The sequence below is a fragment of the Hyla sarda genome, chromosome 2 (assembly GCF_029499605.1).
Source record: "Hyla sarda isolate aHylSar1 chromosome 2, aHylSar1.hap1, whole genome shotgun sequence".
Lineage (NCBI taxonomy): Eukaryota > Metazoa > Chordata > Amphibia > Anura > Hylidae > Hyla > Hyla sarda.
The window spans coordinates 78,476,463-78,501,717 of record NC_079190.1 but is presented as its reverse complement, the minus strand read 5'-3'; the positions used below and the strand labels follow the sequence as shown (position 1 = coordinate 78,501,717).

General features: G+C 47.2%; 1 protein-coding gene across 2 annotated transcripts in view; it reads right to left on the bottom strand.

The window, feature by feature from the left end:
- Positions 1-24,485, bottom strand: part of MCRS1 (microspherule protein 1) — a 47,955-nt gene extending 23,470 nt beyond the window's left edge. Inside the window, exons 1-8 of one of the 2 annotated variants that reach the window (XM_056562196.1) lie at positions 24,218-24,485; positions 19,828-19,966; positions 10,206-10,367; positions 9,996-10,105; positions 9,785-9,893; positions 7,072-7,210; positions 6,912-6,987; positions 2,341-2,369 (exon numbers count right to left, since the gene is read on the bottom strand). In XM_056562196.1, coding sequence (XP_056418171.1) covers positions 2,341-2,369; positions 6,912-6,987; positions 7,072-7,210; positions 9,785-9,893; positions 9,996-10,105; positions 10,206-10,367; positions 19,828-19,966; positions 24,218-24,333 — 880 coding nt within the window. In that variant the 5' untranslated portion in view covers positions 24,334-24,485. The remainder of the gene's footprint in view (positions 1-2,340; positions 2,370-6,911; positions 6,988-7,071; positions 7,211-9,784; positions 9,894-9,995; positions 10,106-10,205; positions 10,368-19,827; positions 19,967-24,217) is intronic. The other variant, XM_056562195.1, reaches the window with a different exon arrangement.
- Between the last annotated feature and the right edge of the window lie 770 nt (positions 24,486-25,255).

Here is a 25,255-nt window from a genome sequence, read left to right as displayed (position 1 = left end):
AATCGCGGTGTCCCGAACAGCTTACAGGACACCGGGAGGGCCCTTACCTGCCTCCTTGGTGTCCGATCGACAAATGACTGCTCCGTGCCTGAGATCCAGGCAGGAGCAGTCAAGCGCCGATAACACTGATCACAGGCATGTTAATACACGCCAGTGATCTGTGTAAGAGATCAGTGTGCGCAGTGTTATAGGTCCCTATGGGACCCCTAACACTGCAAAAAACAAAGTTAAAAAAAAGTGTTAATAAAGGTCATTTAACCCCTTCCCTAATAAAAGTTTGAATCACCCCCCTTTTCCCATAAAAAAAAAAATAAAACAGTGTAAATAAAAATAAACATATGTGGTATTGCCGAGTGCGTAAATGTCAGAACTATAAAAATATATCGTTAATTAAACCGCACGGTCAATGGCGTACACGTAAAAAAAATAAAAAAATAAAAAAAGCGTTTTTTGGTCACTTTTTATACCATTAAAAAATGAATAAAAAGTGATCAAAAAGTCCGATCAAAACAAAAATCGTACCGATAAAAGATCACGGTGCAAAAAATTAGCCCTCATACCGCCCTGTACGTGGAAAAATAAAAAAAAGTTATAGGGGTCAGAAGATTACATTTTTAAACGTATACATTTTCCTGCATGTAGTTATGATTTAAGTAGGGTATCATTTTAACCGTATGGACCTACAGAATAATGATAAGGTGTCATTTTTACCGAAATATGCGCTGCGTAGAAACGGAAGCCCCAAAATTTACAAAATGGCGTTTTTTCTTCGATTTTGTCGCACAATGATTTTTTTTTCCGTTTCGCCCTGAATTTTTGGGTAAAATGACTAATGTCACTGCAAAGTAGAATTGGTGACGCAAAAAATAAGCCATAATATGGATTTTTAGGTGGAAAATTTAAAGGGTTATGATTTTTAAAAGGTAAGGAGGAAAAAACGAAAGTGCAAAAACTGAAAAACCCTGAGTCCTTAAGGGGTTAAAGGGGTACTCCGGTAAAAACCTTTTTTCTTTTAAATCAACTGGTGCCAGAAAGTTAAACAGATTTGTAAATTACTTCTATTAAAAGATCTTAATCCTTCCTGTACTTATTAGCTGCTGAATACTACAGAGGAAATTATTTTCTTTTTGGAATTCTCTCTGATGACATCACGACCACAGTGCACTTTGCTGATGTCATTATTATAATAACAACTCTTTATTTATTATTGTCCTTAGTGGGATTTGAACCCAAGGCCCCAGCACTGCAAGGCAGCAGTGCTAACCACTGAGCCACCATGCTGCCCTTAGCATACATCTGCTATGCACGGTTGCTAAAATGGACAGAGATGTCAGCAGAGAGCACTGTGCTCGTGATGTCATCAGTGTTTCAAAAAGAAAGGAATTTCCTCTGTAGCATTCAGCAGCTAATAAGTACTGGAAGGATTAAGATTTTTTAATAGAAGTAATTTACAAATATGTTTAACTTTCTGGCACCAGTTGATTTAAAAGAAAAAAGGTTTTCACCGGAGTACCCCTTTAAGAACAAAGTTTCCTCTTCCCCTTCTAAAAATCATAACACTTTCAATTTTGCACCTACAGACCCATATGAGGGCTTTTTTGTGCCACTAATTGTACTTTCACCACAAAATCTACGGTAAAACAAAAAACAAAAAAAAAAAATAAAATCTGTGGGGCAAAATTTAAAGAAAAAAAAATGCCATTTTGTAACATTTGGGGGATTCCGATTCTACACAGTTCACTTTTCAGTAACAATTACCGTGTGGTTTAATTAATGTTATATTTTTATAGTTCGGACATTTACACCCGCGGCAGTACTACATTTTTTTTTTTTTTTTTTACGGGAAAAGAGGGGCGATTCAAACTTTTATTAAAGGAATGGGTTAAATCATCTGATTGCATACACTGATCATTGCTATGCCATAGCATAGTATTGATCAGTTTTATTGGCACTCCTTATGGGCAGGCATGGAGCAGCAGACCACCAATCGGATGGCAAGGAGGCAAGTAAATTAAAACCCCTGAAATTGGTGCATGTATGATTGGAGAGGTGAAAATTTTCTAGGGAGTAGTTTTTTTATTTTTTGTTTTTTATTTTACTCATTCTATTTTGTTAACTGGAGTTGTTTCAGCTCTGGATTCTACTCCATATTCCTTGACAGACATTATGATGTTCATACCCATAAGATGTCTGGAATTTAAAAAAAATGTAAAATCAATGTTTGCTAAGTGACATCTTTGAAGCTGTTGTCCCCTATTGTACTGCGGTAGCAGCAGATTTTAGACAACTCCATCTCACTTTGTTAGTAGGGGACAAACTTTTGTTTAAATGAGAACTTACCGTGTTCTAGTACTTCATCTCGGCAATCTCTGTTAAAAAATAAAATTATCAGAGGATTGGAATTAATGTAAAGTAAATTCCACACACACATACAAAAACAACAACACACTGAAGATATCAATGACCAATAGAAAGAAGAATGTGTTAAAGGTCATTAATAGCTGCATAGAGAGAGAGTACAAAATGTTTTACTACAAAATTAATGAATGGCTCATTTAAATAGTAAACTAATATCACCAAAATCTTCTATGTAGCCAGAGTAAAGAAACATACACTAACTGCTGGAGGCCTTGATGTTAAAGATGTACTGCAGTGTAACACAACTTATCCCATATCCAAAGGATAGGCGACAAGTGTCCGATTGTGGGAGGTCCAGCTGCTGGGACCTTCTGCGATCTTATGCATAGGGCTGTGTTGACCTTTGCACGAAGCGGTGGTCAACATGCTCCCTCCATGTAACTCTTTGCGAGAATAGGAGATACAGCGTTCATGTATCTCCGGAGGGGGCATGTCGGCCACAGCTTTGTATGGGGATCGACAGCCTCCTTGCACCGAGCGGGAGTCACTCAATGCATGAAGAGAGCTGGGCGCCAGGCAGGAGAGGACAATAGTTATATCAAACAATGAATGCTGACATAGCAATGAGTGGTGTGGGTAGTTTCTACACACAATAAACAGAGATAGATAGGATTATATATATATATATATATATATATATATATATATATATATATACACACACACACACGGTGGGCCATTTATATGGATACACCTTAATAAAATGGGAATGGTTGGTGATATTAACTTCCTGTTTGTGGCACATTAGTATATCTGAGAGGGGAAACTTCAAGATGGGTGGTGAGCATGGTGGCCATTTTGAAGTCGGCCATTTTGAATCCAACTTTTGTTTTTTTCAATAGGAAGAGGGTCACATCAAACTTATTGGGAATTTCACAAGAAAAACCAATGATGTGCTTGGTTTTAACGTAACTTTATTCTTTCATGAGTTATTTACAAGTTTCTCTTTCTTTACAGCCATTGACATGTCGTCGAGGTTAACACGTGAAGAAATTGTGTTGATGTCTGAATGCAGTAACCGGGTCATTGCAGCAGATTTCAATGCAAGACACCCTACAAGACCACCCATCTCACATGGTACAGTTAGCAAACTGCTTGTCAAGTTTTGTGAAACTGGTTCAGTGTTGGATTTGCCAAAATGTGGACGCATGAAATCTGTCACTAATGAAGAAACATCAGTGGCTGTCCTAGCTTCATTCAGCAAGAGCCCACAGCGTAGCACTCGCGGCATGTCACTGGAGAGTGGCATTAGTCGAACATCCCTTCTGCAGATATTAGCTACTCACAAATGGCACCCTTACAAACTCAACTACTGCAGCATCTCAACAAGGATGACCCAGATCGGCGCACAGAATTTGCAGAATGGGCAAAACAAAAATTGGAACAGGACCCTCAGTTTACGCAGAAGATTTTGTTCAGTGATGAGGCAAACTTTTATGTGAATGGTGAAGTTAACAAACAAAACCACCGCTATTGGTCTGAAACTAACCCACATTAGATAGATCCCACTGTTGGAACAAAAAAATTGATGGTATGGTGTGGTATATGGGGTACAAAGATAGTGGGGCCATTCTTCATCAATGGAAACCTCAAGGCCAATGGATATGCGAAATTGCTACATGATGATGTGTTTCCCTCTTTATGCACTGAAGCTGGCACATTGCCCGAGTTTTTCCAGCAAGATGGTGTACCACCACATTATGGGTGTCAGGTCCGAGTATTCCTAGATGAACAGTTTCCTGGAAAGTGGATTGGTCGTCGTGGGCCAGTCGAATGGCCCCCAAGGTCTCCCGATCTGACCCCCTTAGACTTATCTTTGGGTTCATCTGAAGGCAATTGTCTATGCTGTGAAGATACGAGATGTGCAGCACCTGAAACTACGGATACTGGAAGCCTGTGCTAGCATTTCTCCTGCGGTGTTGCTATCAGTGTGTGAAGAGTGGGAGAAGAGGGTTGCATTGACAATCCAACACAATGGACAGCACATTGAACACATTTTATAAGTGGTCAGAAACCTGTAAATAACTCATGAAAGAATAAAGTTACATTAAAACCAAGCACATCATTGTTTTTCTTGTGAAATTCCCAATAAGTTTGATGTGTCACATGACCCTCTTCCTATTGAAAAAACAAAAGTTAGATTAAAATGGCCAACTTCAAAATGGCCGCCATGGTCACCACCCAACTTGAAAAGTTCCCCTCCCCCCCCCCCCTCACATATACTAATGTGCCACAAACAGGAAGTTAATATCACCAACCATTCCCATTTTATTAAGGTGTATCCATATAAATGGCCCAACCTGTATGTATATATATATATATATATATATACATACATACATACACACACACCGTACAGACCAAAAGTTTTGACACACCTTCTCATTCAGAGGTTTCTTTATTTTCATGACTATGAAAATTGTAGATTCACATTGAAGGCATTAAAACTATGAACACATGTGGAATTATATACATAATAAAAAAGTGTGAAACAACTGAAAATATGTCATATTCTAGGTTCTTCAAAGTAGCCACCTTTTGCTTTGATTACTGCTTTGCACACTCTTGGAATTCTCTTGTTGACATTCAGGAGGTAGTCACCTGAAATGGTTTTCACTTCACAGGTGTACTGGTGTGGAGGAGGAGGTGTGCTTGTGTGGGGGTGCTTTGCTGGTGAAACTGTTGGGGATTTATTCAAAATTGAAGACATACTGAACCAGCATGGCTACCACAGCATCTTGCAGCGGCATGCTATTCCATCCGGTTTGCGTTTAGTTGGACCATCATTTATTTTTCAACAGGACAATGACCCCAAACACACCTCCAGGCTGTGTAAGGGCTATTTGACCAAGAAGGAGAGTGATGGGGTGCTGCGTCAGATGACCTGGCCTCCACAGTCACTGGACCTGAACCCAATCGAGATGGTTTGGGGTGAGCTGAACCGCAGAGTGAAGGCAAAAAGGGCCAACAAGTGCTAAGCATCTCTGGGAACTCCTTCAAGACTGTTGGAAGACCATTTCAGGTGACTGCATTCTCTTGATGAGCTTCAAGAGGTAAAGCAGTAATCAAAGCAAAAGTTGGCTAGAACCTAGAATATGACATATTTTCACACTTTTTTGTTATGTCTATAATTCCACATGTGTTAATTCATAGTTTTGATGCCTTCAGTGTGAATCTACAATTTTCATAGTCATGAAAATAAAGAAAACTTTGAATGAGAAGGAGTGTCCAAACTTTTGGTCTGTACTGTGTATGTGTATATATCTCTCTATATCTATCTACTGGAAGAACTCTTTGAACAGCAACTAAAGCTCACAATTTACAATGGCAACAATTCAGTATCCATTACAGATATAAGGTCACTTTTCTATTTCCTGCAGGCAACTACACTACATCAAAAGTAAATTCTAGTAGAGAAAACAGACATGGTCGCACATCCACAATTTGTATTTTGATCTACTTGTTTCTCAGCATAAATTCAAAAACTAACAGGTTGTTAGTATACATTTTGATCAAAAGGTACAACCCCACTCGCCACGTCAAGGCCACCTATTTAGAGTGGGTCCCTAACGTCCCTAGCATAAAATGGCGTAGCACTGGGCAGTACCACCACCGCCGCAACACCATTGTTTACAGGGGGAACAACCCACTGGGAGAGTGGCCCCAATGCCAATCAAACCAGTCCCTGGACCGCGCCTCCCCACAGACGCGGTGCCACTGCAGCAATGGACGCCACACAGCACCATACCAGTGTGAACAAGGTGTAAAACTCACTCACCATGTGCACCCAGTCAAACTGGGAGGCTTCCAGAAATGAAAGGGCCCTGTGTAGCTTCCTGTTAATTATATAGGACTGGGCAGAGGGGGAGGGGTGGAGTGCAGACAAAGTAAAAACAAAAAAAACAAAAAAGAAAGGGATAGAAAACTCAATGTGAATTCACATTCTATCCCCTACTTTTTGTTGATTTTACTTGGCCTGCACTCTGCCCCACCCCCTCAGCCCAACCCTATATAAAGTAGCAGGTAGCTACACAGGGCCCTTTCATTTCTGGCAGCCTCCCAGTTTGACTGGGAGCACATGGTGAGTGAGCTTTTACACCTTGTTCACACTGGTGTGGCGTCTGTGGGGAGGCGCGGCCCAGGGACTGGTTTGAATGGCACTGGAGCCGCTCTGCCAGTGGGTCGTTCCCCCTGTAAGCACTGGTGTTGCAGCGGTGGTGGTCGCCGCCCAGTGCTATGCCATTTTATGCTAGAGACGTTAAGGACCCACTCTAAATAGGTGGCCTTGACGTGGCAAGTGGGCTTGTACTTATTGATCAAAATGTATACTAACAACCTGTTTTTGAGTTTATGCTGAGAAGCAAGTAGATCAAAATACAAATTGTGGATGTGCGACCATGTCTGTTTTCTCTACTTGAATTTACATGAAAAGTAATGTCAGTCAGTCAGTCAATCATAATGCAATTAATTATTAGTTTTTATTACTTTCTTACCTAAGTTTGGTGTCATCAAGCATGTCCTCTGCGTCGGAAAAGTTTAGGACTTGATCTCCCTTGGGTAAAGGCTGAACTAAAATATTAACAAAACAAGAGAGGATTATTTACCATGTACTGCATATGTACAGCGCAAAGGGGAACCACATGAGTCAGCTACCTGTTTGGTCCTCCAGAAGATAGTACTGCTTCATAAGCTGCCAGTGCACCTGGAGAGACTTGGCTGTGCGCGACATATAGAAAACCTCAGGATGTTTGTTAAGTAGGTCTTGAAAGGTGTCCAGTGTAGGTTGAGAGCTCTGTGAAGAAAAAATCCATTACTACCAGCAATTCTTTAGAACACGGAAAGAAGAAGGTATTTTAATATGCATTAAGATATGTATAATATGAAATCACAAAAAAAAAAACTCTCCACTAATCCTAAGGTCTGAGTTTAAACCTTAAATGCATGTAGCAATGAGATTCACCAATTCCCTCAGCTCTGGGACCAGTAATGGATAAAGAGACATCAGACAAAAATGTGTTATTTAGGGGTCATAGCTTATGTATTTTTTTTATTTAAAAGTGACTTAAAATCTTTCATAAAATATGCCATTTGTATAGATTGTGCTATCTGAATTAAAGGGTTTAACCAGCGAAAAAAATCTATCCGCCAGTAGCAGTCGCCGGCAGAACGAGCCAGCACTTGGACCACTTGGGGATGCATAGTTGAATGTATTCCCTCCGTAACAGTAACCAAAATTATGGCACAGTATACTATATATTATTATAATTAGGGATCTATGATACCTATATATAGTTGTTACATATGGCCCTACTATACACTCCTTATACTAAGAACAAAGCGGGACCGCTGGAGAGACGCCACCCCAACGTACGTTTCGGGTTGCCCTTCGTCCTGGTGACGGCCCCCAGGACGAAGGACAACCCGAAACGTACGTTGGGGTGGCGTCTCTCCAGCGGTCCCTCTTGTACTTGCACCTTGATTCTATTTATTGGTATGTATACTGTCTCTAGGCACCTTATAGTTGTTGAGGTATATCCTCTACGGGATTGTGCAATAGAATGAGCAGTAGTGCAACTTATGAAATGTATTCAATACTATAGTTTACATTGTGGACCTTCTGGAGTGACGCCCTCTTTTCCACCACAAGTTGGTTTCTCCCTTTTTACGATGTCTTTTCTTGTTTTTAATATGTAATGAATTATCAATTTATCAATCATATTTTTATCAATTTAATACTCCATCCCATTCCTTTGTATTTGTCCCTCCGTAACAGGTGAAATCAACAAGAGGACACAATTAACTCCTTCCCGATCCATGACATACATGTACGTCATGGGTCGGGTGAGTGGACATGACGCGGGCCCACGGGACGGGTCTGCGTCATAACCAAGAGATACCCACTGCTATCAGCAGCTGACATCTGCCGGTAATGACGGACATCTGAGATCGGTCCGATGTCCATTATTTAACTGATTATATATACTGTGATCTATACAGATCACGGCTTTTAAACATCAAATGCCGCTATTCCCTGGTGTCTAGTGGACCCATAGACCCACCAGGGGGTGGAAGCTATGGTTTGCTAGGGAAGCCCGGGCCTTACCTGGTCCTCGGCATCTTCCCTGGATCTGTGATTGCTTAAGACTGCCTTTGGCAGCCCTTAGCAATCGAGCACAGATTTCATGGATCAATGTAATGCAATAGTATTACATTAATCTATATAAGCCGTCTAATGATGGCTTATGATTGGCCCCTAAAAGGAAAAAAAAAAATTTAAAAATATAAATAATCTCTCCCCTAATAAAAATTAAAATCACCCCCGTTTTCTAATTTTTTTAAATAAAACACTGTATAAAAAAAAAAAAAAAAAAAAACACACATTCGGTATCACCACATGCGTAATTGTCCGAACTATTAAATTATGTTTCTGATCCTGCACGGTGGACGATGTAAATGCAAAATGGCAGATTTTTGGTTACATTATTTCTCAGAAAAAAATTTAAATTAAAAAGCCAGAACTACACAAAAGTGGTACCGTTGAAAACTACAGCTCATGGTACTAACACAGCTCTGTGGGTGGAAAAATAAAAAATAAAGCTATAGTGGTGAGAACATGGTAATGAACAATTTTTTTTTTCTAAGTTTTAAAAAAATTTATTAATTAATTAATTAGTTGGGTCATGAAGGGGCTAAAAAGTATTTTAGGAGAAACGTTATGCCATTAAGACACATTTACACCCCCTCCCCCATGCTATCAGAAAAAAATAAAAATAAAAATAAATATATATATATATATATATATATATATACACATACATACATATATATATATATATATATATATATATATATATATATTTTATATATACACCGTATTTATCGGCGTATAACACGCACTTTTTGGGCTAAAATTTTTTGCCTAAAGTCTTAAATCAATGAACTGCAGCGGCTTTGCAGGTGCAGAGACCGCCAGCGACGGCCTCTCTCCCCCTGCCTTTCCTGGGGGTGTATCGGGGTATACGCATGCACACACACGCACCCTCATTTTACCATGGATATTTGGTTAAAAAAAAATTTTTTACCCAAATATCCTTGGTAAAATGAGGGTGCGTGTTACAGGCCGGTGCGTGGTATACCCCGATAAATACGGCAAAAAAAATAAAAAATAATTATAAATATACATACACACACATACATATATAATAATTTAATAATGATTTAAGTATCAAACGAGAAGAAACTTTTTAGATTTCACATCCACAAAAAAAATAAAAAAAATAAAAATAAATAAAAAAATAAATAAAATAAGGGACAAACTGGCTAAGAATACAGGAGAAAAGAGAAGTTGTCACACACTCTTACTTACCGAGCTGATTGTACTGAGCAATTGTTCTTCTGCCTTGCTGAACAGCACCTTGCTTTGAATAGCAGCGATGGCCTCTGGATGTAGCTGTCGGATTGCCTGGCATGCTAGTCTATAGAAAAAAAAAAGTTTAAAAAAAAATAAATTAATAAAATTAATAAAATTAAAAAAAACTCATTCGACTACTGTCTGACATAAAGCAAATAGAACTCACTTTGAGATGACCGGGTCGTACAGAAGAGCATACCACCGCTCCTGTATTTCATTTAGAGTGAAACGACAGCTGAACTTTACACCAAGATGCACGGCCTGCAGATCATTGGTCTGAAGATTGAAGTGACAACACAATGTAGTAGTAATAATGTAATGTAAGGGCTCAGGCTGCAACATACTAAAGGTGAGAAGGCCAGATGTGAAACCATACCTGAAGTACTGTGTTGATAAGAAGCAAGTCATCAGCCGGCTTCCATCTACCCAAGTCCTTGGTAACCTGCAGTGGCTGCTTACTCTTCTTTATCCTTTTGGTAATGCTGGGGCTTGGGGCAGGGGATGGTGGAGCTGGTGTAGGTACTGTCTTGCAAACTTGCTACAATAAAAACACACAATGCTATGTTACAGTCACATATGTAAAAAGTTACTTAACATAACCAATACGATAAACACAATAGACAATTAAAAGTAGATAATGGAGGGAAAAAAATTGTCTTCAGAATTTATCGTCTCAAACTACACTTCTCAAAAAATAAAGGGAACATTATTATAAACATCCTAGATCTGAATTAACTAATCGTATGAAATACTTTCGTCTTTACATGGTTGAATGTGCTGACAACAAAATCACAAAATTTATCAATGGAAATCAAATTGATCAACCCATGGAGATCTGGATATGGAGTCACACTCAAAATCAAAGTGGAAAACCCCACTACAGGCTTGATGTAATGTCCTTAAAATAAGTCAAAATGAGGCTCAGTAGTGTGTGTGGCCTCCACATGCCCATATGACGCCTGGGCATGCTCCTGATGAGGTGAAGGATGGTCTCCTGAGGGATGTCCTCCCAGACCTGGACTAAAGCATCCACCAACTCCTGGAAAGTCTGTGTGTGCAACGTGGCATTGGTGGATGGAGCGGGACATGATGTCCCAGATGTGCTCAATCGGTTTCAGGTCTGGGGAACAGGCGGGCCAGTCCATAGCATCAATGTCTTCCTCTTGCAGGAACTGCTGACACACTCAAGCTACTTGAGGTCTAGCATTGTCTTGCATTAGGAGGAATCCAGGGCCAACCGCACCAGCATACGGTCTCACAAGGGGTCTGAGGATATCATCTCGGTACCTAATGGCAGTCAGGCTACCTCTAGCAAGCACATGGAGGGATGTGCGGCCCCCCAAAGAAATGCCACCCCACACCATTACTGACCCACTGCCAAACCGGTCATGGAGGATGTTGCAGGCAGCAGAACGTTCTCCACGGCGTCTCCAGACTGTCAAATCAAATCTGTCACATGTGCTCAGTGAGAACCTGCTTTCATCTGTGAAGAGCACAAGGCGCCAATGGAAAATTTGCCAATCTTGGTGTTCTCTGGCAAATGCCAAGTGTCCTGCACCCCCACCTGTGGATGTCGGGCCCTCATACCACCCTCATGGAGTCTGTTTCTGACCGTTTGAGTGGACACATGCAGGAGGTCATTTTGCAGGGCCCTGGCAGTGCTCCTCCTGCTAGTCCATGCACAAAGGCAGAGGTAGCAGTCCTGCTGCTGAGTTGTTGCCCTCATACGGCCTCCTCCACGTCTCCTGATGTACTGGCCTGTCTCCTGGTAGTGCCTCCATGTTCTGGACACTACGCTAACAGACATAGCAAACCTTCTTGCCACAGCTCCCATTGATGTGCCATCCTGGATGAGCTGCACTACCTGAGCCATTTGTGGGTGTTGTAGACTCCATCTCATGCTACCACTAGAGTGAAAGCACCGCCAGCATTCAAAAGTGACCAAAACATCACCCAGGAAGCATAGGAACAGAGAAGTGGTCTGTGGTCACCACCTGCAGAACCACTCTTTTTTGGGGTGTCTTGCTAATTGCCTATAATTTCCACCTGTTGTCTGTTCCATTTGCACAACAACACGTGAAATTGATTGTCAATCAGTGTTGCTTCCTGAGTGGACAGTGTGATTTCACAGACGTGTGATTGACTTGGAGTTGCATTGTGTCGTTTAAGTGTTCCCTTTATTTGTTGGAGCAGTGTTTAAAAAGGACTTTACTGTGGATGCACATTTAGTGAAATATTACCAAACAACGGACAGCATGAAATACTGACAGTCAACCTTTTAACTAACAGCTAAGCTTTTACTCTAAGGCTATGTTCACATGACAATTCCGCACAAATTCCATTCAGCAAAGCTTTCTGGACACAGAATTCTGCCAAAAATCAAGCCCTATTGAGTTCAATAGAATTCCGCCCACAATTCAACAAAATTATAAGACAAGACTTTTTGGACAGCGGAATCCCATTGAAGAGCAAATGTGTAGTAAATTCTGCACAGAAATTCAGCCGCGTGAACATTACCTAAGGGTTCGTCCACACTACGGACATTAGTCAAGCGGAAGTCTGATAGTTGCATGTATGCTTGCAGCAGGCACCGCCGGGTACTTTGGAGGTATTGTGCAGACATTTCTGTCTCCATAGACAGCAATGCAATCTCAGTGGAATACGTTCATTCTTTGAGCAGATGTACTTTCCGTCAGAAGAATTCTTCTGTGGTGATTTCACAGTATACACAAAGCAGCAGAATCCCCTCAAAACAAAAGTCACTCTGCTGCAAGCGGAATTCCGCTGATGGAAAGTGAGTAGTGTGGACGAGCCCTAAAAAGCAGGCGGTGGCGTTTCAGAAAATAACAGTATAAAACTAAAGTCATGAAACCACAGAAGTGTCTTAGAAGCAGTCTCCCAGGTTACCGTATTTTTCGCCGTATAAGACGCACTTTTTCTTCCCCAAAACGTGGGGGGAAAAGTTGGTGCGTCTTATACGGCGAATATACGCCCGAGGCTGTTGCGGGCGAGAGCGGGAAGTCAGCGGTAAGTACAGAGGCTGCGGCGGTGCGGTACAGCGCTGACTACCCGCTCCCCACCCGCAGCAGCCTCATGACCGCCGGTGAATTTTTCCCCTCACACCGGCTATGTTTATTGCCCTACGCCTGGAACATACAGTTCCGGGCGCCAGGCAAGTGAATTACTAATAACTGTATACTAAAAACCAGGGGGCCTCCAGCTGTTCTGAAACTACAACTACCAGCATGCCCGGACCGGCAAAGGCTGTCTGGGCATGCTGGTAGTTGTAGTTTCACAACAGCTGGAGGCCCCCTGGTTTTTAATATACAGTATTCGTTTTTACCTGCTCTGGCCGGCCCCCGCCTGCAGCCGCACACAGGAGCCGGCCCGGGCAGATAAAATCATAGGTTTTCCTATGCCGGACATCCCTATGTCCCGAAAAATCTTTTCGGGACATAAGGATGTCCGCGGGTCACTCACCATTCCCCGGCCGATGCGCGTCCTCCTCCGGTCCTCCTGCGGTCTTCCTGCGATCCTCTGCCTCTCTATGGTTGTACGCACGGGACCTGAGTGACGTCCCGTGCGTACAACCAGAGGCGCTGGAGGACCGGAGGAAGACGCACGCCGACCGGGGCCTGGTGAGTGACCGGCGGTGTGTAATCTTCAGCGTTCCGGTCACCGCTCCTCCGGTCCCGGCACCTACTGCTATGGTCCATAGGCCATAGCAGTAGATGTGACACTGGGCCAGAGGAGCGGTGACCGGATCACTGTGGGGCAGCACACAGAGATACAGCCTCCAGCCATACACTGTATATGGCTTGAAGCTGTATGTCTGTGGGGGGGAGCTGCCTACTATTGCGGGGGAACTATACTGCCAGCCATTGTGGGGGAACTATACTGCCAACCATTGTGGGGGAACTATACTGCCAACCATTGTGGAGGGGGGGGGGGGGGGGGAGCTGCCTACCATTTTGGAGGGGGGGGGGGGGGAAGCTGCCTACCATTTTGGAGGGGGGGGGGGAAGCTGCCTACCATTGTGGGGGAACTATACTGCCAACTATTGTGGGGGGGAGCTGCCAGTGCCTACCATTGTGGGGGAACTATACTGCCAACTATTGTGGGGGAACTATACTGCCAACTATTGTGGGGGAACTATACTGCCAACCATTGGGGGGGGGGGGGGGGGAGGAGCTGCCTACCATTGTGGGGGAACTATACTGCCAACTATTGTAGGGGAACTATACTGCCAACCATTGTGGGGGGGAGGAGCTGCCTACCATTGTGGGGGAACTATACTGCCAATTATTGTGGGGGAACTATACTGCCAATCATTGTGGGGGGGGAGGGGGAAGGAGCTGCCTACCGTTGTGGGGGAACTATACTGCCAACTATTGTGGGGGGGGAGGAGCTGCCTACCATTGTGGAGGAACTATACTGCCAACTATTGTGGGGGAACTATACTGATATAAAATATTTTACTACAGTATTTGGTTCAGAATCTTTTTTTTCTAGATTTTCCTCCTTTAAAATTGGGTGCGTCTTATATGCCGGAGCGTCTTATATGGCGAAAAATACGGTAACTCCTTTAGAACAGATCCCAATATGACCCTAAGGATGGGAGCATTTTTTTCCCTTTATGCATTAATAACTCTGGGATGCTTTTACTTGTTTGATTCCGAGATTGTTTTTTCGTGACATATTCTACTTTGTGTTAGTGGTAAATTTTCGTCGATACTTGCATCATTCCAAAATTTCAGGAAAAATTTGAAAATTTTGCATTTTTCTGACTTTGAAGCTCTCTGCTTGTGAGGAAAAGGGACATGTCAAATAAATTACATATTGATTCACAAATACAATATGATAACTATGTTGGCATCATAAAGTTGGCATGTCTTTACTTTTTGAAGACATCAAATGGCTTCAAAGTATAGCAGCAATTTTCCAATAAAATGTAAAAATCAGAATTTTTCAGGCACCAGTTAAGTTTTGAAGTGAATTAGATTTTTTTTTTTTTGGGAAATCCCCTACAATGGACCCCATTATGAAAACTGCACCCCTCAAAGTATTCAAAAAGTTTGTTAACCCTTTAGGTGTTTCACAGGAATAGCAGCAAAATGGAGGAGAAAAATAAAAATCTTAATTTTTTACACTAACATGTAATTGTAGCCCCATTTTTTCATTTTTACAAGGAGTAAAAAGGGCCTCCAAAACTTGTAATTCATTTTCTCTCGAGTAAAGAAATACCTCATATGTGGATGTTAAGTGCTCTAGAGGGCTCAGAAGAGAAGGAGCGAAAATGGGATTTTGGAGAGTGAATTTTGCTGAAATGGTTTTTGGGGGGCATGTCGCATTTATGAACAGTAAAAAAAAAAAAAAACACATGGCACACCATTTTGGAAACTAGACCCCTCAAAAAACTTAACAAGGGGTAAATTTAGTCTTTATACTCCACAGGTGATTGACGAACTTTCGTTAAAGTGGGACGTGAAAATGAAAATTTTGATTTTTAACACTAAAATGCTGGTGTTACCCCAAACTTTTCATTTTCACAAGGAGTAATATGAGAAAATGCCCCCCAAATTTGTAACCCCATTTCTCTCTAGTAAGGCTATACTTCATATGTGGATGTAAAGTGTTCTGTGGGTGCAGTAGAGGGCTCAGAAGGGAAGGAGCAACAATGGGCTTTTGGAGAGCGAGTTTTGCTGAAATGGTTTCTGGTGGGCATGTCTCATATAGGAAGCCCCTATGATGCCAGAACAGTAAAAAAAAAAAAAAAAAAAAAAAAAAAAAAAAAAAAAACATGGCACACCATTTTGGAAACTACACCCCTCAAGGAACGTAACAAGGGGTACAGTAAACCTTAACCCCTTAAGGACTCATGACGTACGCGTACGTCATGGGTCCCGGTCCTGCGATATAATGCAGGGTCACACGGCGACCCCGCATCATATCGCGGCGGGCCCGGCGTCATAGTGAAGCGCTAATAGAGGAGCCGCGAGGCTAAAAACGAAAGTGAAAGTGCCCGGCTAGCTCAGGGAGCTGTTCGGCATCCCGAACAGCTGTAGCACAGGAGGAGGTCTTCTTATCTTCTCCTGCGCTGTCCGATCGCCGAATGAATGCTTCAAGCCTGAGATCCAGGCTTGAGCAATCAATCGCCGAAAACACTGATTGATGCATCTCCATAGGAATGGATCAGTGTTAAAGATCAGTTAATGCAATGTTATAGCCCCTTATGGGAGCTATAATATTGCATAAGAAAAAAGTGTAAAAAAAAATCATTAACCCTTTGAATTATCCCTTCCCCTAATAAAAGTTTGAATCACCCGGCATTTCCAAGAATAAAAAAAACACAGTGTTAATAAAAATAAACATGTGGTATCGCCGCGTGCGGAAATGTCCGAATTATAAAAATATACCACTTTTTAAACCACACGTTCAATGGCGTACGCGCAAAAAAATTCCAAGTCCAAAATAGCGCATGAATAAAAAGTGATCAAAAAGTCTGATCAGAACAAAAATGGTACCGATAAAAACTTCAGATCACGGCACAAAAAATGAGCCCTCATAGCGCCCTGAACACAGAAAAATTAAAAGTTATAGGGGTCAAAAGATGACCATTTTAAACGTATAAATTTTCCTGCATGTATTCATGATTTTTTTCTGAAGTGATACAAAATTAAACCTATATAAGTAGGGTATCATTTTAACCGTATGGACCTACAGAATAAAGATAAGGTGTCATTTTTGCAGAAAAATGTACTGTGTAAAAACGGAAGCACCCAAAACTTACAAAATAGTGTTTTTTCATAAATTTTGTCGCACATTGATTTTTTTCCCCGTTTCACCGTAAATTTTTGGGTAAAATGACTAATGTCATTACAAAGTAGAATTAGTGACGCAAAAAATAAGCCATCATATAGAATTTTAGGTGAAAATTTTAAATAGTTATGATTTTTTAAAGTTAAGGAGGAAAAATTGAAAATGAAAAAACGGAAAAAGCCCGGGTCCTTAAGGGGTTAACATCCCACAGGTGATTGACAAACTTTCGTTAAAGTGGGACGTAAAAATTAAAAAAAAAATTATCTTTTTCAATAAAATGCTGGTGTTACCCCAAATTTTTCATTTTCACAAGTAGTAATAGGAGAAAATGCCCCCAAATATTTGTAGCCCCATCTCTTCTGAGTATGGAAATACCCCATATGGGGATGTAAAGTGCTCTGCGGGCGAACTACAATGCTCAGAAGAGAAGGAGCGCCATTGAGCTTTTGGAGAGAGAATTTGGCTGGAATGGAAGTCGGGGGCCAAGTGCGTTTACAAAGCCCCCCCCCCCCTGTGGTGCCAGAACAGTGGACCCCCCCCACGTTACCCCATTTTGGAAGCTACACCCCTCACAGAATTTAATAAAGGGTGCAGTTAGCATTTACACCCGACTGGCGTTTGACAGATCTTTGGAACAGTGGGCTGTGCAAATGAAAAATTTAATTGTTCAAAAAATCTGTCAGACACAATGGGGTGTAAATGCTCACTGCACTCCTTATTATATTCCGTGAGGGATGTAGTTTCCAAAATGGGGTCACATGTGGGGGAGGTCCATTGTTCTGGCTCCAGGAGGGCTTTGTAAACACACATGGCCTTCAATTGCAGCCTAATTCTCTCTCCAAAAGCCCAATGGTGCTCCTCTTTTGAGCCCTGTAGCGCGCCAGCCGAGCACTTGACGTTCACACATGGGGTATTTATATACTCAGAAGAAATTGGGTTACAAATTTTGGGAGGCTTTTTTTTCCTATTACCCCTTGTGAAAATGAAAAATTTTGGGTGACACCAGCATTTAAGGAGAAAAAAAAATGAAAAAAATAAAATGTTCACATTTTGGGTTGTTAAGGCTCACTATACCCCTTGTTAGGTCTCTTGAGGGGTGTAGTTTCCAAAATGGGGTCACATGTGGGCGTTTTTTTTTTGCGTTCATGTCAGAACTGCTGTAACTATCAGCCACCCATGTGCAAATCACCAATTTAGGCCTCAACTGTACATGGCACTCTCCCACTCCTGAGCCATGTAGTTCGTCCGCAGAGCATTTTACGCCCACATATGGGGTATTTCCGTACTCAGGAGAAATTGCGTTATAAATTTTGGGATCTTTTTCTCCTTTTACTTCTTGTGAAAATGAAAAGTATGCGGCAACACCAGCATGTTAGTGTAAATGTTTTTATTTTTTACACTAACATGCTGGTGAAGCCCCCAACTTTACCTTTTCATAAGGGGTAAAAGGAGAAAAATCCCCCCAAAATTTGAAACACAATTTCTCCCGAGAACGGAAATACCCCATATGTGGCCTAAACTGTTGCCTTGAAATACGACAGGGCTTTTGAAGTGAGAGAGCGCCATGCGCATTTGAGGCCTAAGTTAGGAATTTGCAATAGGGGCAGACCCGGATACAAGGATGGGGCTTGTCTCCACCAAAACCCTACGGGAGTGTTTCCCAAACAGGGTGCCTCTAGCTGTTGCGAAACTCCCAGCCTGCCAGGACAGTCAATGGCTGTCCCGCAATACTGGGAGTTGTTGTTTTGCAACAGCTGGAGGCTCCGTTTAGGAAACACTGCCGTGGGGGGGGGGGGGGGGGGATGTGTAAGGGTGTGTATGTAGTGTTTTACTTTTTATTTTGTGTTAGTGTAGTGTTTTTAGGGTACATTCACACAGCGAGTTTTCCGCTGGGAGTTTAAGCTGTGGCAGAAAATTTGCCGCAGCTCAAACTTGTAATTTGTAATTTTGCAACAGCTGTAGGCACACTGGTGGGGAACCACTGAATTGGAAAACAGACTCTAGCTCAGTGATACCAACCCGTGTGCCTCCAGCTGTTGCAAAACTACAGCTCCCAGCGTTTACGGTCTGTCAGTGCATTCTGGGAGTTGTAGTTTTGCAACAGATGGAGGCACATGGGTTGGAATCACTGAGTTAGGAAACAAACTCTAGCTCAGTGTTTCACAGCCAGTGTGCCTCCACCTGTTGCAAAACTACAACTCCCAGCATGCACGGACAGCAGAAAGGCTTGCTAGGAGTTGTAGTTATGCAACAACTGGGGAAGAACAGTTTGGAGACCGCTAAGTACCGGTCTCCAAACTGTAACCCTCCAGATGTTGCAAAATTGCAACTCAAAGCATGCCCAGACTGTCCAGGCATGGTGGGAGTTGTAGTTTTGCAACATCTGGAGGGCCACAGTTTGGAGACCACTGTGTAGTGGTCTCCAAACTGTGCCACTTCAGATGTTGCAAAACTATATGTCCCAGCATGTCCAGACAGTCAGTGCAGCCTGAAAGTTGTCGTTTTGCAACATCTGGAGGACCACAGTTTGGAGACCACTACACAGTGGTCTCCAAACTGTGGCCCTCCAGATGTTGCAAAACTACAACTCCCAGCATGCCCAGACAGGGCATGCTGGGAGTTGTAGTTTTGCAACCTACCAGCGATCTTCACTGCAGCCTCCTCCACCGCCGCACTTTCCGGCCTGCCTCCTCCTGCTGCAGCCGCCACTATGCGAGGGCATACTGTACGCCCTCCACCCCCAACAGGTTACAGACCTAGAACCAGAGCGGCTGAGAACATATATATATTTATAAGAAAGCTGGGGGTAGAGACACTTCCCTGGTGCCCCGACTCAATATTAAACTAGGTTTCTCTCAAATTCTGCAGTGTTACTCTTGACTTTCTTATTGGACTATTCAATAAACTTGTTTGGTTTGATAAATTCTGTTGTGTTTTTGAGTAAACCAGGGTTGTTAATTCCAAGGTAGCCTGTCGGCATGAATCAGTCAGCATAAAGTTCCTGACAGAGTCACTGTAACCCCTTAAACTCTCTGTTGTGACAATTTTACTGAAATGACAAAGAGCTAAATAGAGCAAATTCTGCACAAGTGTGCTACGTACGGGGCTCAATAAATCTCTCCATATGCCCTAGTAGAGCTTCAGGACAACCAGCAGCACCATTTGTTAACGTGGCTTACCTTCTTCTTCTCGCTGGATGAAGGTTCACTGCCAGATAATCTTCCAGATTCTCCTCCACTGGGGCCTCGTGGCCGACTGGAGGATTTGGCAAGACTGCTCTCAACCAATTCATCATCAAATTTCTTTCTTTTAATGAACCTAAGAATTCAAAAAACAAAACATTTTACTTAGCATATAGGAATCACGGCTGTCTAGTTGATAGAACAATCCTGTCATTTGTACATATGGGGGGGGGGGGGGGGGAGAGAATCCAGTATCCAGTTGTCACTTATACAGTTTAAGAAACACTGGCTATCACTTCACTGGTACAAATAGGCTGGAAGACTCTGGCTGTCACCTGTACAAATTGGGGGGTGTCACTGGCTGCCTGCGATACAGATTTGGGGAGGGCTGCCTGTCACAGGTACAGATTTGGGGGGGGCCACGACAACATTGGCTGTTACTGGCACAGACAGGGGAATGCTGGTTGTCACCGGTACAGATAGGGTGGGAGAGGCACTCTGGCTGTCCCTGGCACAGATGGGGGGGCCACCGGCTGTCCCTGGCACAGATGGGGGGGCCACCGGCTGTCCCTGGCACAGATGGGGGGGCACCGGCTGTCCCTGGCACAGATGGGGGGGCACCGGCTGTCCCTGGCACAGATGGGGGGGGGCACCGGCTGTCCCTGGCACAGATGGGGGGGGGGCACCGGCTGTCCCTGGCACAGATGGGGGGGGGGCACCGGCTGTCCCTGGCACAGATGGGGGGGGGGCCACCGGCTGTCCCTGGCACAGATGGGGGGGGGCCACCGGCTGTCCCTGGCACAGATGGGGGGGGGGCCACCGGCTGTCCCTGGCACAGATGGGGGGGGGCCACCGGCTGTCCCTGGCACAGATGGGGGGGGGCCACCGGCTGTCCCTGGCACAGATGGGGGGGGGCCACCGGCTGTCCCTGGCACAGATGGGGGGGGGGCCACCGGCTGTCCCTGGCACAGATGGGGGGGGGCCACCGGCTGTCCCTGGCACAGATGGGGGGGGGGCCACCGGCTGTCCCTGGCACAGATGGGGGGGGGGCCACCGGCTGTCCCTGGCACAGATGGGGGGGGGGCCACCGGCTGTCCCTGGCACAGATGGGGGGGGGCCACCGGCTGTCCCTGGCACAGATGGGGGGGGGGGCCACCGGCTGTCCCTGGCACAGATGGGGGGGGGGCCACCGGCTGTCCCTGGCACAGATGGGGGGGGGCCACCGGCTGTCCCTGGCACAGATGGGGGGGGGCCACCGGCTGTCCCTGGCACAGATGGGGGGGGGGCCACCGGCTGTCCCTGGCACAGATGGGGGGGGGCCACCGGCTGTCCCTGGCACAGATGGGGGGGGGCCACCGGCTGTCCCTGGCACAGATGGGGGGGGGCCACCGGCTGTCCCTGGCACAGATGGGGGGGGGCCACCGGCTGTCCCTGGCACAGATGGGGGGGCCACCGGCTGTCCCTGGCACAGATGGGGGGGCCACCGGCTGTCCCTGGCACAGATGGGGGGGGGCCACCGGCTGTCCCTGGCACAGATGGGGGGGGGCCACCGGCTGTCCCTGGCACAGATGGGGGGGGGCCACCGGCTGTCCCTGGCACAGATGGGGGGGGGGCCACCGGCTGTCCCTGGCACAGATGGGGGGGGGCCACCGGCTGTCCCTGGCACAGATGGGGGGGGGGCCACCGGCTGTCCCTGGCACAGATGGGGGGGGGCCACCGGCTGTCCCTGGCACAGATGGGGGGGGGCCACCGGCTGTCCCCTGGCACAGATGGGGGGGGGGCACCGGCTGTCCCTGGCACAGATGGGGGGGGGCACCGGCTGTCCCTGGCACAGATGGGGGGGGGCACCGGCTGTCCCTGGCACAGATGGGGGGGGGGCACCGGCTGTCCCTGGCACAGATGGGGGGGGGCACCGGCTGTCCCTGGCACAGATGGGGGGGGGGCACCGGCTGTCCCTGGCACAGATGGGGGGGGGCACCGGCTGTCCCTGGCACAGATGGGGGGGGGCACCGGCTGTCCCTGGCACAGATGGGGGGGGGGCACCGGCTGTCCCTGGCACAGATGGGGGGGGGGCACCGGCTGTCCCTGGCACAGATGGGGGGGGGGCACCGGCTGTCCCTGGCACAGATGGGGGGGGGCACCGGCTGTCCCTGGCACAGATGGGGGGGGGCACCGGCTGTCCCTGGCACAGATGGGGGGGGGGCACCGGCTGTCCCTGGCACAGATGGGGGGGGGCACCGGCTGTCCCTGGCACAGATGGGGGGGGGCACCGGCTGTCCCTGGCACAGATGGGGGGGGGCACCGGCTGTCCCTGGCACAGATGGGGGGGGGCACCGGCTGTCCCTGGCACAGATGGGGGGGGGCACCGGCTGTCCCTGGCACAGATGGGGGGGGGCACCGGCTGTCCCTGGCACAGATGGGGGGGGGCACCGGCTGTCCCTGGCACAGATGGGGGGGGGCACCGGCTGTCCCTGGCACAGATGGGGGGGGGCACCGGCTGTCCCTGGCACAGATGGGGGGGGCACCGGCTGTCCCTGGCACAGATGGGGGGGGGCACCGGCTGTCCCTGGCACAGATGGGGGGGGGCACCGGCTGTCCCTGGCACAGATGGGGGACACCGGCTGTCCCTGGCACAGATGGGGGACACCGGCTGTCCCTGGCACAGATGGGGGACACCGGCTGTCCCTGGCACAGATGGGGGACACCGGCTGTCCCTGGCACAGATGGGGGACACCGGCTGTCCCTGGCACAGATGGGGGACACCGGCTGTCCCTGGCACAGATGGGGGACACCGGCTGTCCCTGGCACAGATGGGGGACACCGGCTGTCCCTGGCACAGATGGGGGACACCGGCTGTCCCTGGCACAGATGGGGGACACCGGCTGTCCCTGGCACAGATGGGGGACACCGGCTGTCCCTGGCACAGATGGGGGACACCGGCTGTCCCTGGCACAGATGGGGGACACCGGCTGTCCCTGGCACAGATGGGGGACACCGGCTGTCCCTGGCACAGATGGGGGACACCGGCTGTCCCTGGCACAGATGGGGGACACCGGCTGTCCCTGGCACAGATGGGGGACACCGGCTGTCCCTGGCACAGATGGGGGACACCGGCTGTCCCTGGCACAGATGGGGGACACCGGCTGTCCCTGGCACAGATGGGGGACACCGGCTGTCCCTGGCACAGATGGGGGACACCGGCTGTCCCTGGCACAGATGGGGGACACCGGCTGTCCCTGGCACAGATGGGGGACACCGGCTGTCCCTGGCACAGATGGGGGACACCGGCTGTCCCTGGCACAGATGGGGGACACCGGCTGTCCCTGGCACAGATGGGGGACACCGGCTGTCCCTGGCACAGATGGGGGACACCGGCTGTCCCTGGCACAGATGGGGGACACCGGCTGTCCCTGGCACAGATGGGGGACACCGGCTGTCCCTGGCACAGATGGGGGACACCGGCTGTCCCTGGCACAGATGGGGGACACCGGCTGTCCCTGGCACAGATGGGGGACACCGGCTGTCCCTGGCACAGATGGGGGACACCGGCTGTCCCTGGCACAGATGGGGGACACCGGCTGTCCCTGGCACAGATGGGGGGCACCGGCTGTCCCTGGCACAGATGGGGGGCACCGGCTGTCCCTGGCACAGATGGGGGGCACCGGCTGTCCCTGGCACAGATGGGGGGCACCGGCTGTCCCTGGCACAGATGGGGGGCACCGGCTGTCCCTGGCACAGATGGGGGGCACCGGCTGTCCCTGGCACAGATGGGGGGCACCGGCTGTCCCTGGCACAGATGGGGGGCACCGGCTGTCCCTGGCACAGATGGGGGGCACCGGCTGTCCCTGGCACAGATGGGGGGCACCGGCTGTCCCTGGCACAGATGGGGGGCACCGGCTGTCCCTGGCACAGATGGGGGGCACCGGCTGTCCCTGGCACAGATGGGGGGCACCGGCTGTCCCTGGCACAGATGGGGGACACCGGCTGTCCCTGGCACAGATGGGGGACACCGCCTGTCCCTGGCACAGATGGGGGACACCGCCTGTCCCTGGCACAGATGGGGGACACCGCCTGTCCCTGGCACAGATGGGGGACACCGCCTGACCCTGGCACAGATGGGGGACACCGGCTGTCCCTGGCACAGATGGGGGACACTGTCCCTGGCACAGATGGGGGACACCGGTTGTCGCTGGCACAGATGGGGGACACCGGTTGTCGCTGGCACAGATGGGGGGCACGCTAAAAGATAAGATTCCTCTGACCAGCTTGTCCCCCATCTTTTGCACAACTACAATTTCCATTATGTGCTGCCCCCCTGCAATGAGGCTACACCCCCACAGCAGCCGGTCACTATGTTGTCAGGGAAGCCCGGGGGGCCGTACGTCACCTGGACGAGCTCCTCCTCTTGGGTATGAGGCCAGAGCCCTGGGGGAGGCTCCTCTTATGTCCGGCGGAGGAGTCCTCGTCCTCAGAGCGGCTGGCGGAGGCGAGCAGGGAATCCATCCCCTCCGCTATCCTCCTCACAACATCCGGTGGCCGGTCTGCTCATTAATCCACCATCATCCAGTCCTGCTCTACGGCCTACGTTACAAGCCTCTTTTCCAGCTGCCTGTCGTCACTTCCGGTGGGCCGGAAGTACCGCTGGAGCGCACCAGAGGGGGGTGGTTATTGTTATGCTGGAGACGCTCTGGTAACGGCGGGACTGTTTTTTGTTTGTACCATTACGTAGAGCAGCCTAATGTCAGATTATGACGTCATGCGTCTTGTATACGAGGGCTTTGTTTACAATACTATAGTGGCGCTCTTCTCTGTGACCTCAGTATAAAGCCTCTTATACAGTCATGGCAGGTCACGCGCCTCTACAGGAGAGACTCTTGTGACGTAGGCATTTATGAGATACATAGGCTCGTATATATATATATATATATATATATATATATGGCAACATGGCTTCCATTAGTATAGTTTACACTGGATACGATAGCGTAGACCAATGTTTCCCAACCAAGGTGCCGCCAGCTGTTGTAAAACTACAATTCCCAGCATGTCCGGACAGATGAAGGCTGTCCGGGCATGCTGGGAGTTGCAGTTTTCAACAGCTGGAGGCCCCCTGGTTTGGAAATGCTGGCTTACACATTTGCTCTATTCCACACAGAGAAAAACTTGATTCATTGCTTTCCGTCACCACAAACGCATCTCTATAAAGGGGTTATCCAGGAATAAAAATAAAAAAAAACTGATGTATTTAAAAAAAAATACAGCTCCTCACCTGTCTTCAGGTCGCATTTGGTATTACAACTTGACTCCATTCACTTCAATGGGACCAAGCTGCCGTACCACAAACAACCTGAGGACGGCGTGGTGCAGCTGTTTTTGTTATCCTGGATAACCCCTTTATTGGATCTATCTCCTTTCTTAGGCTAAG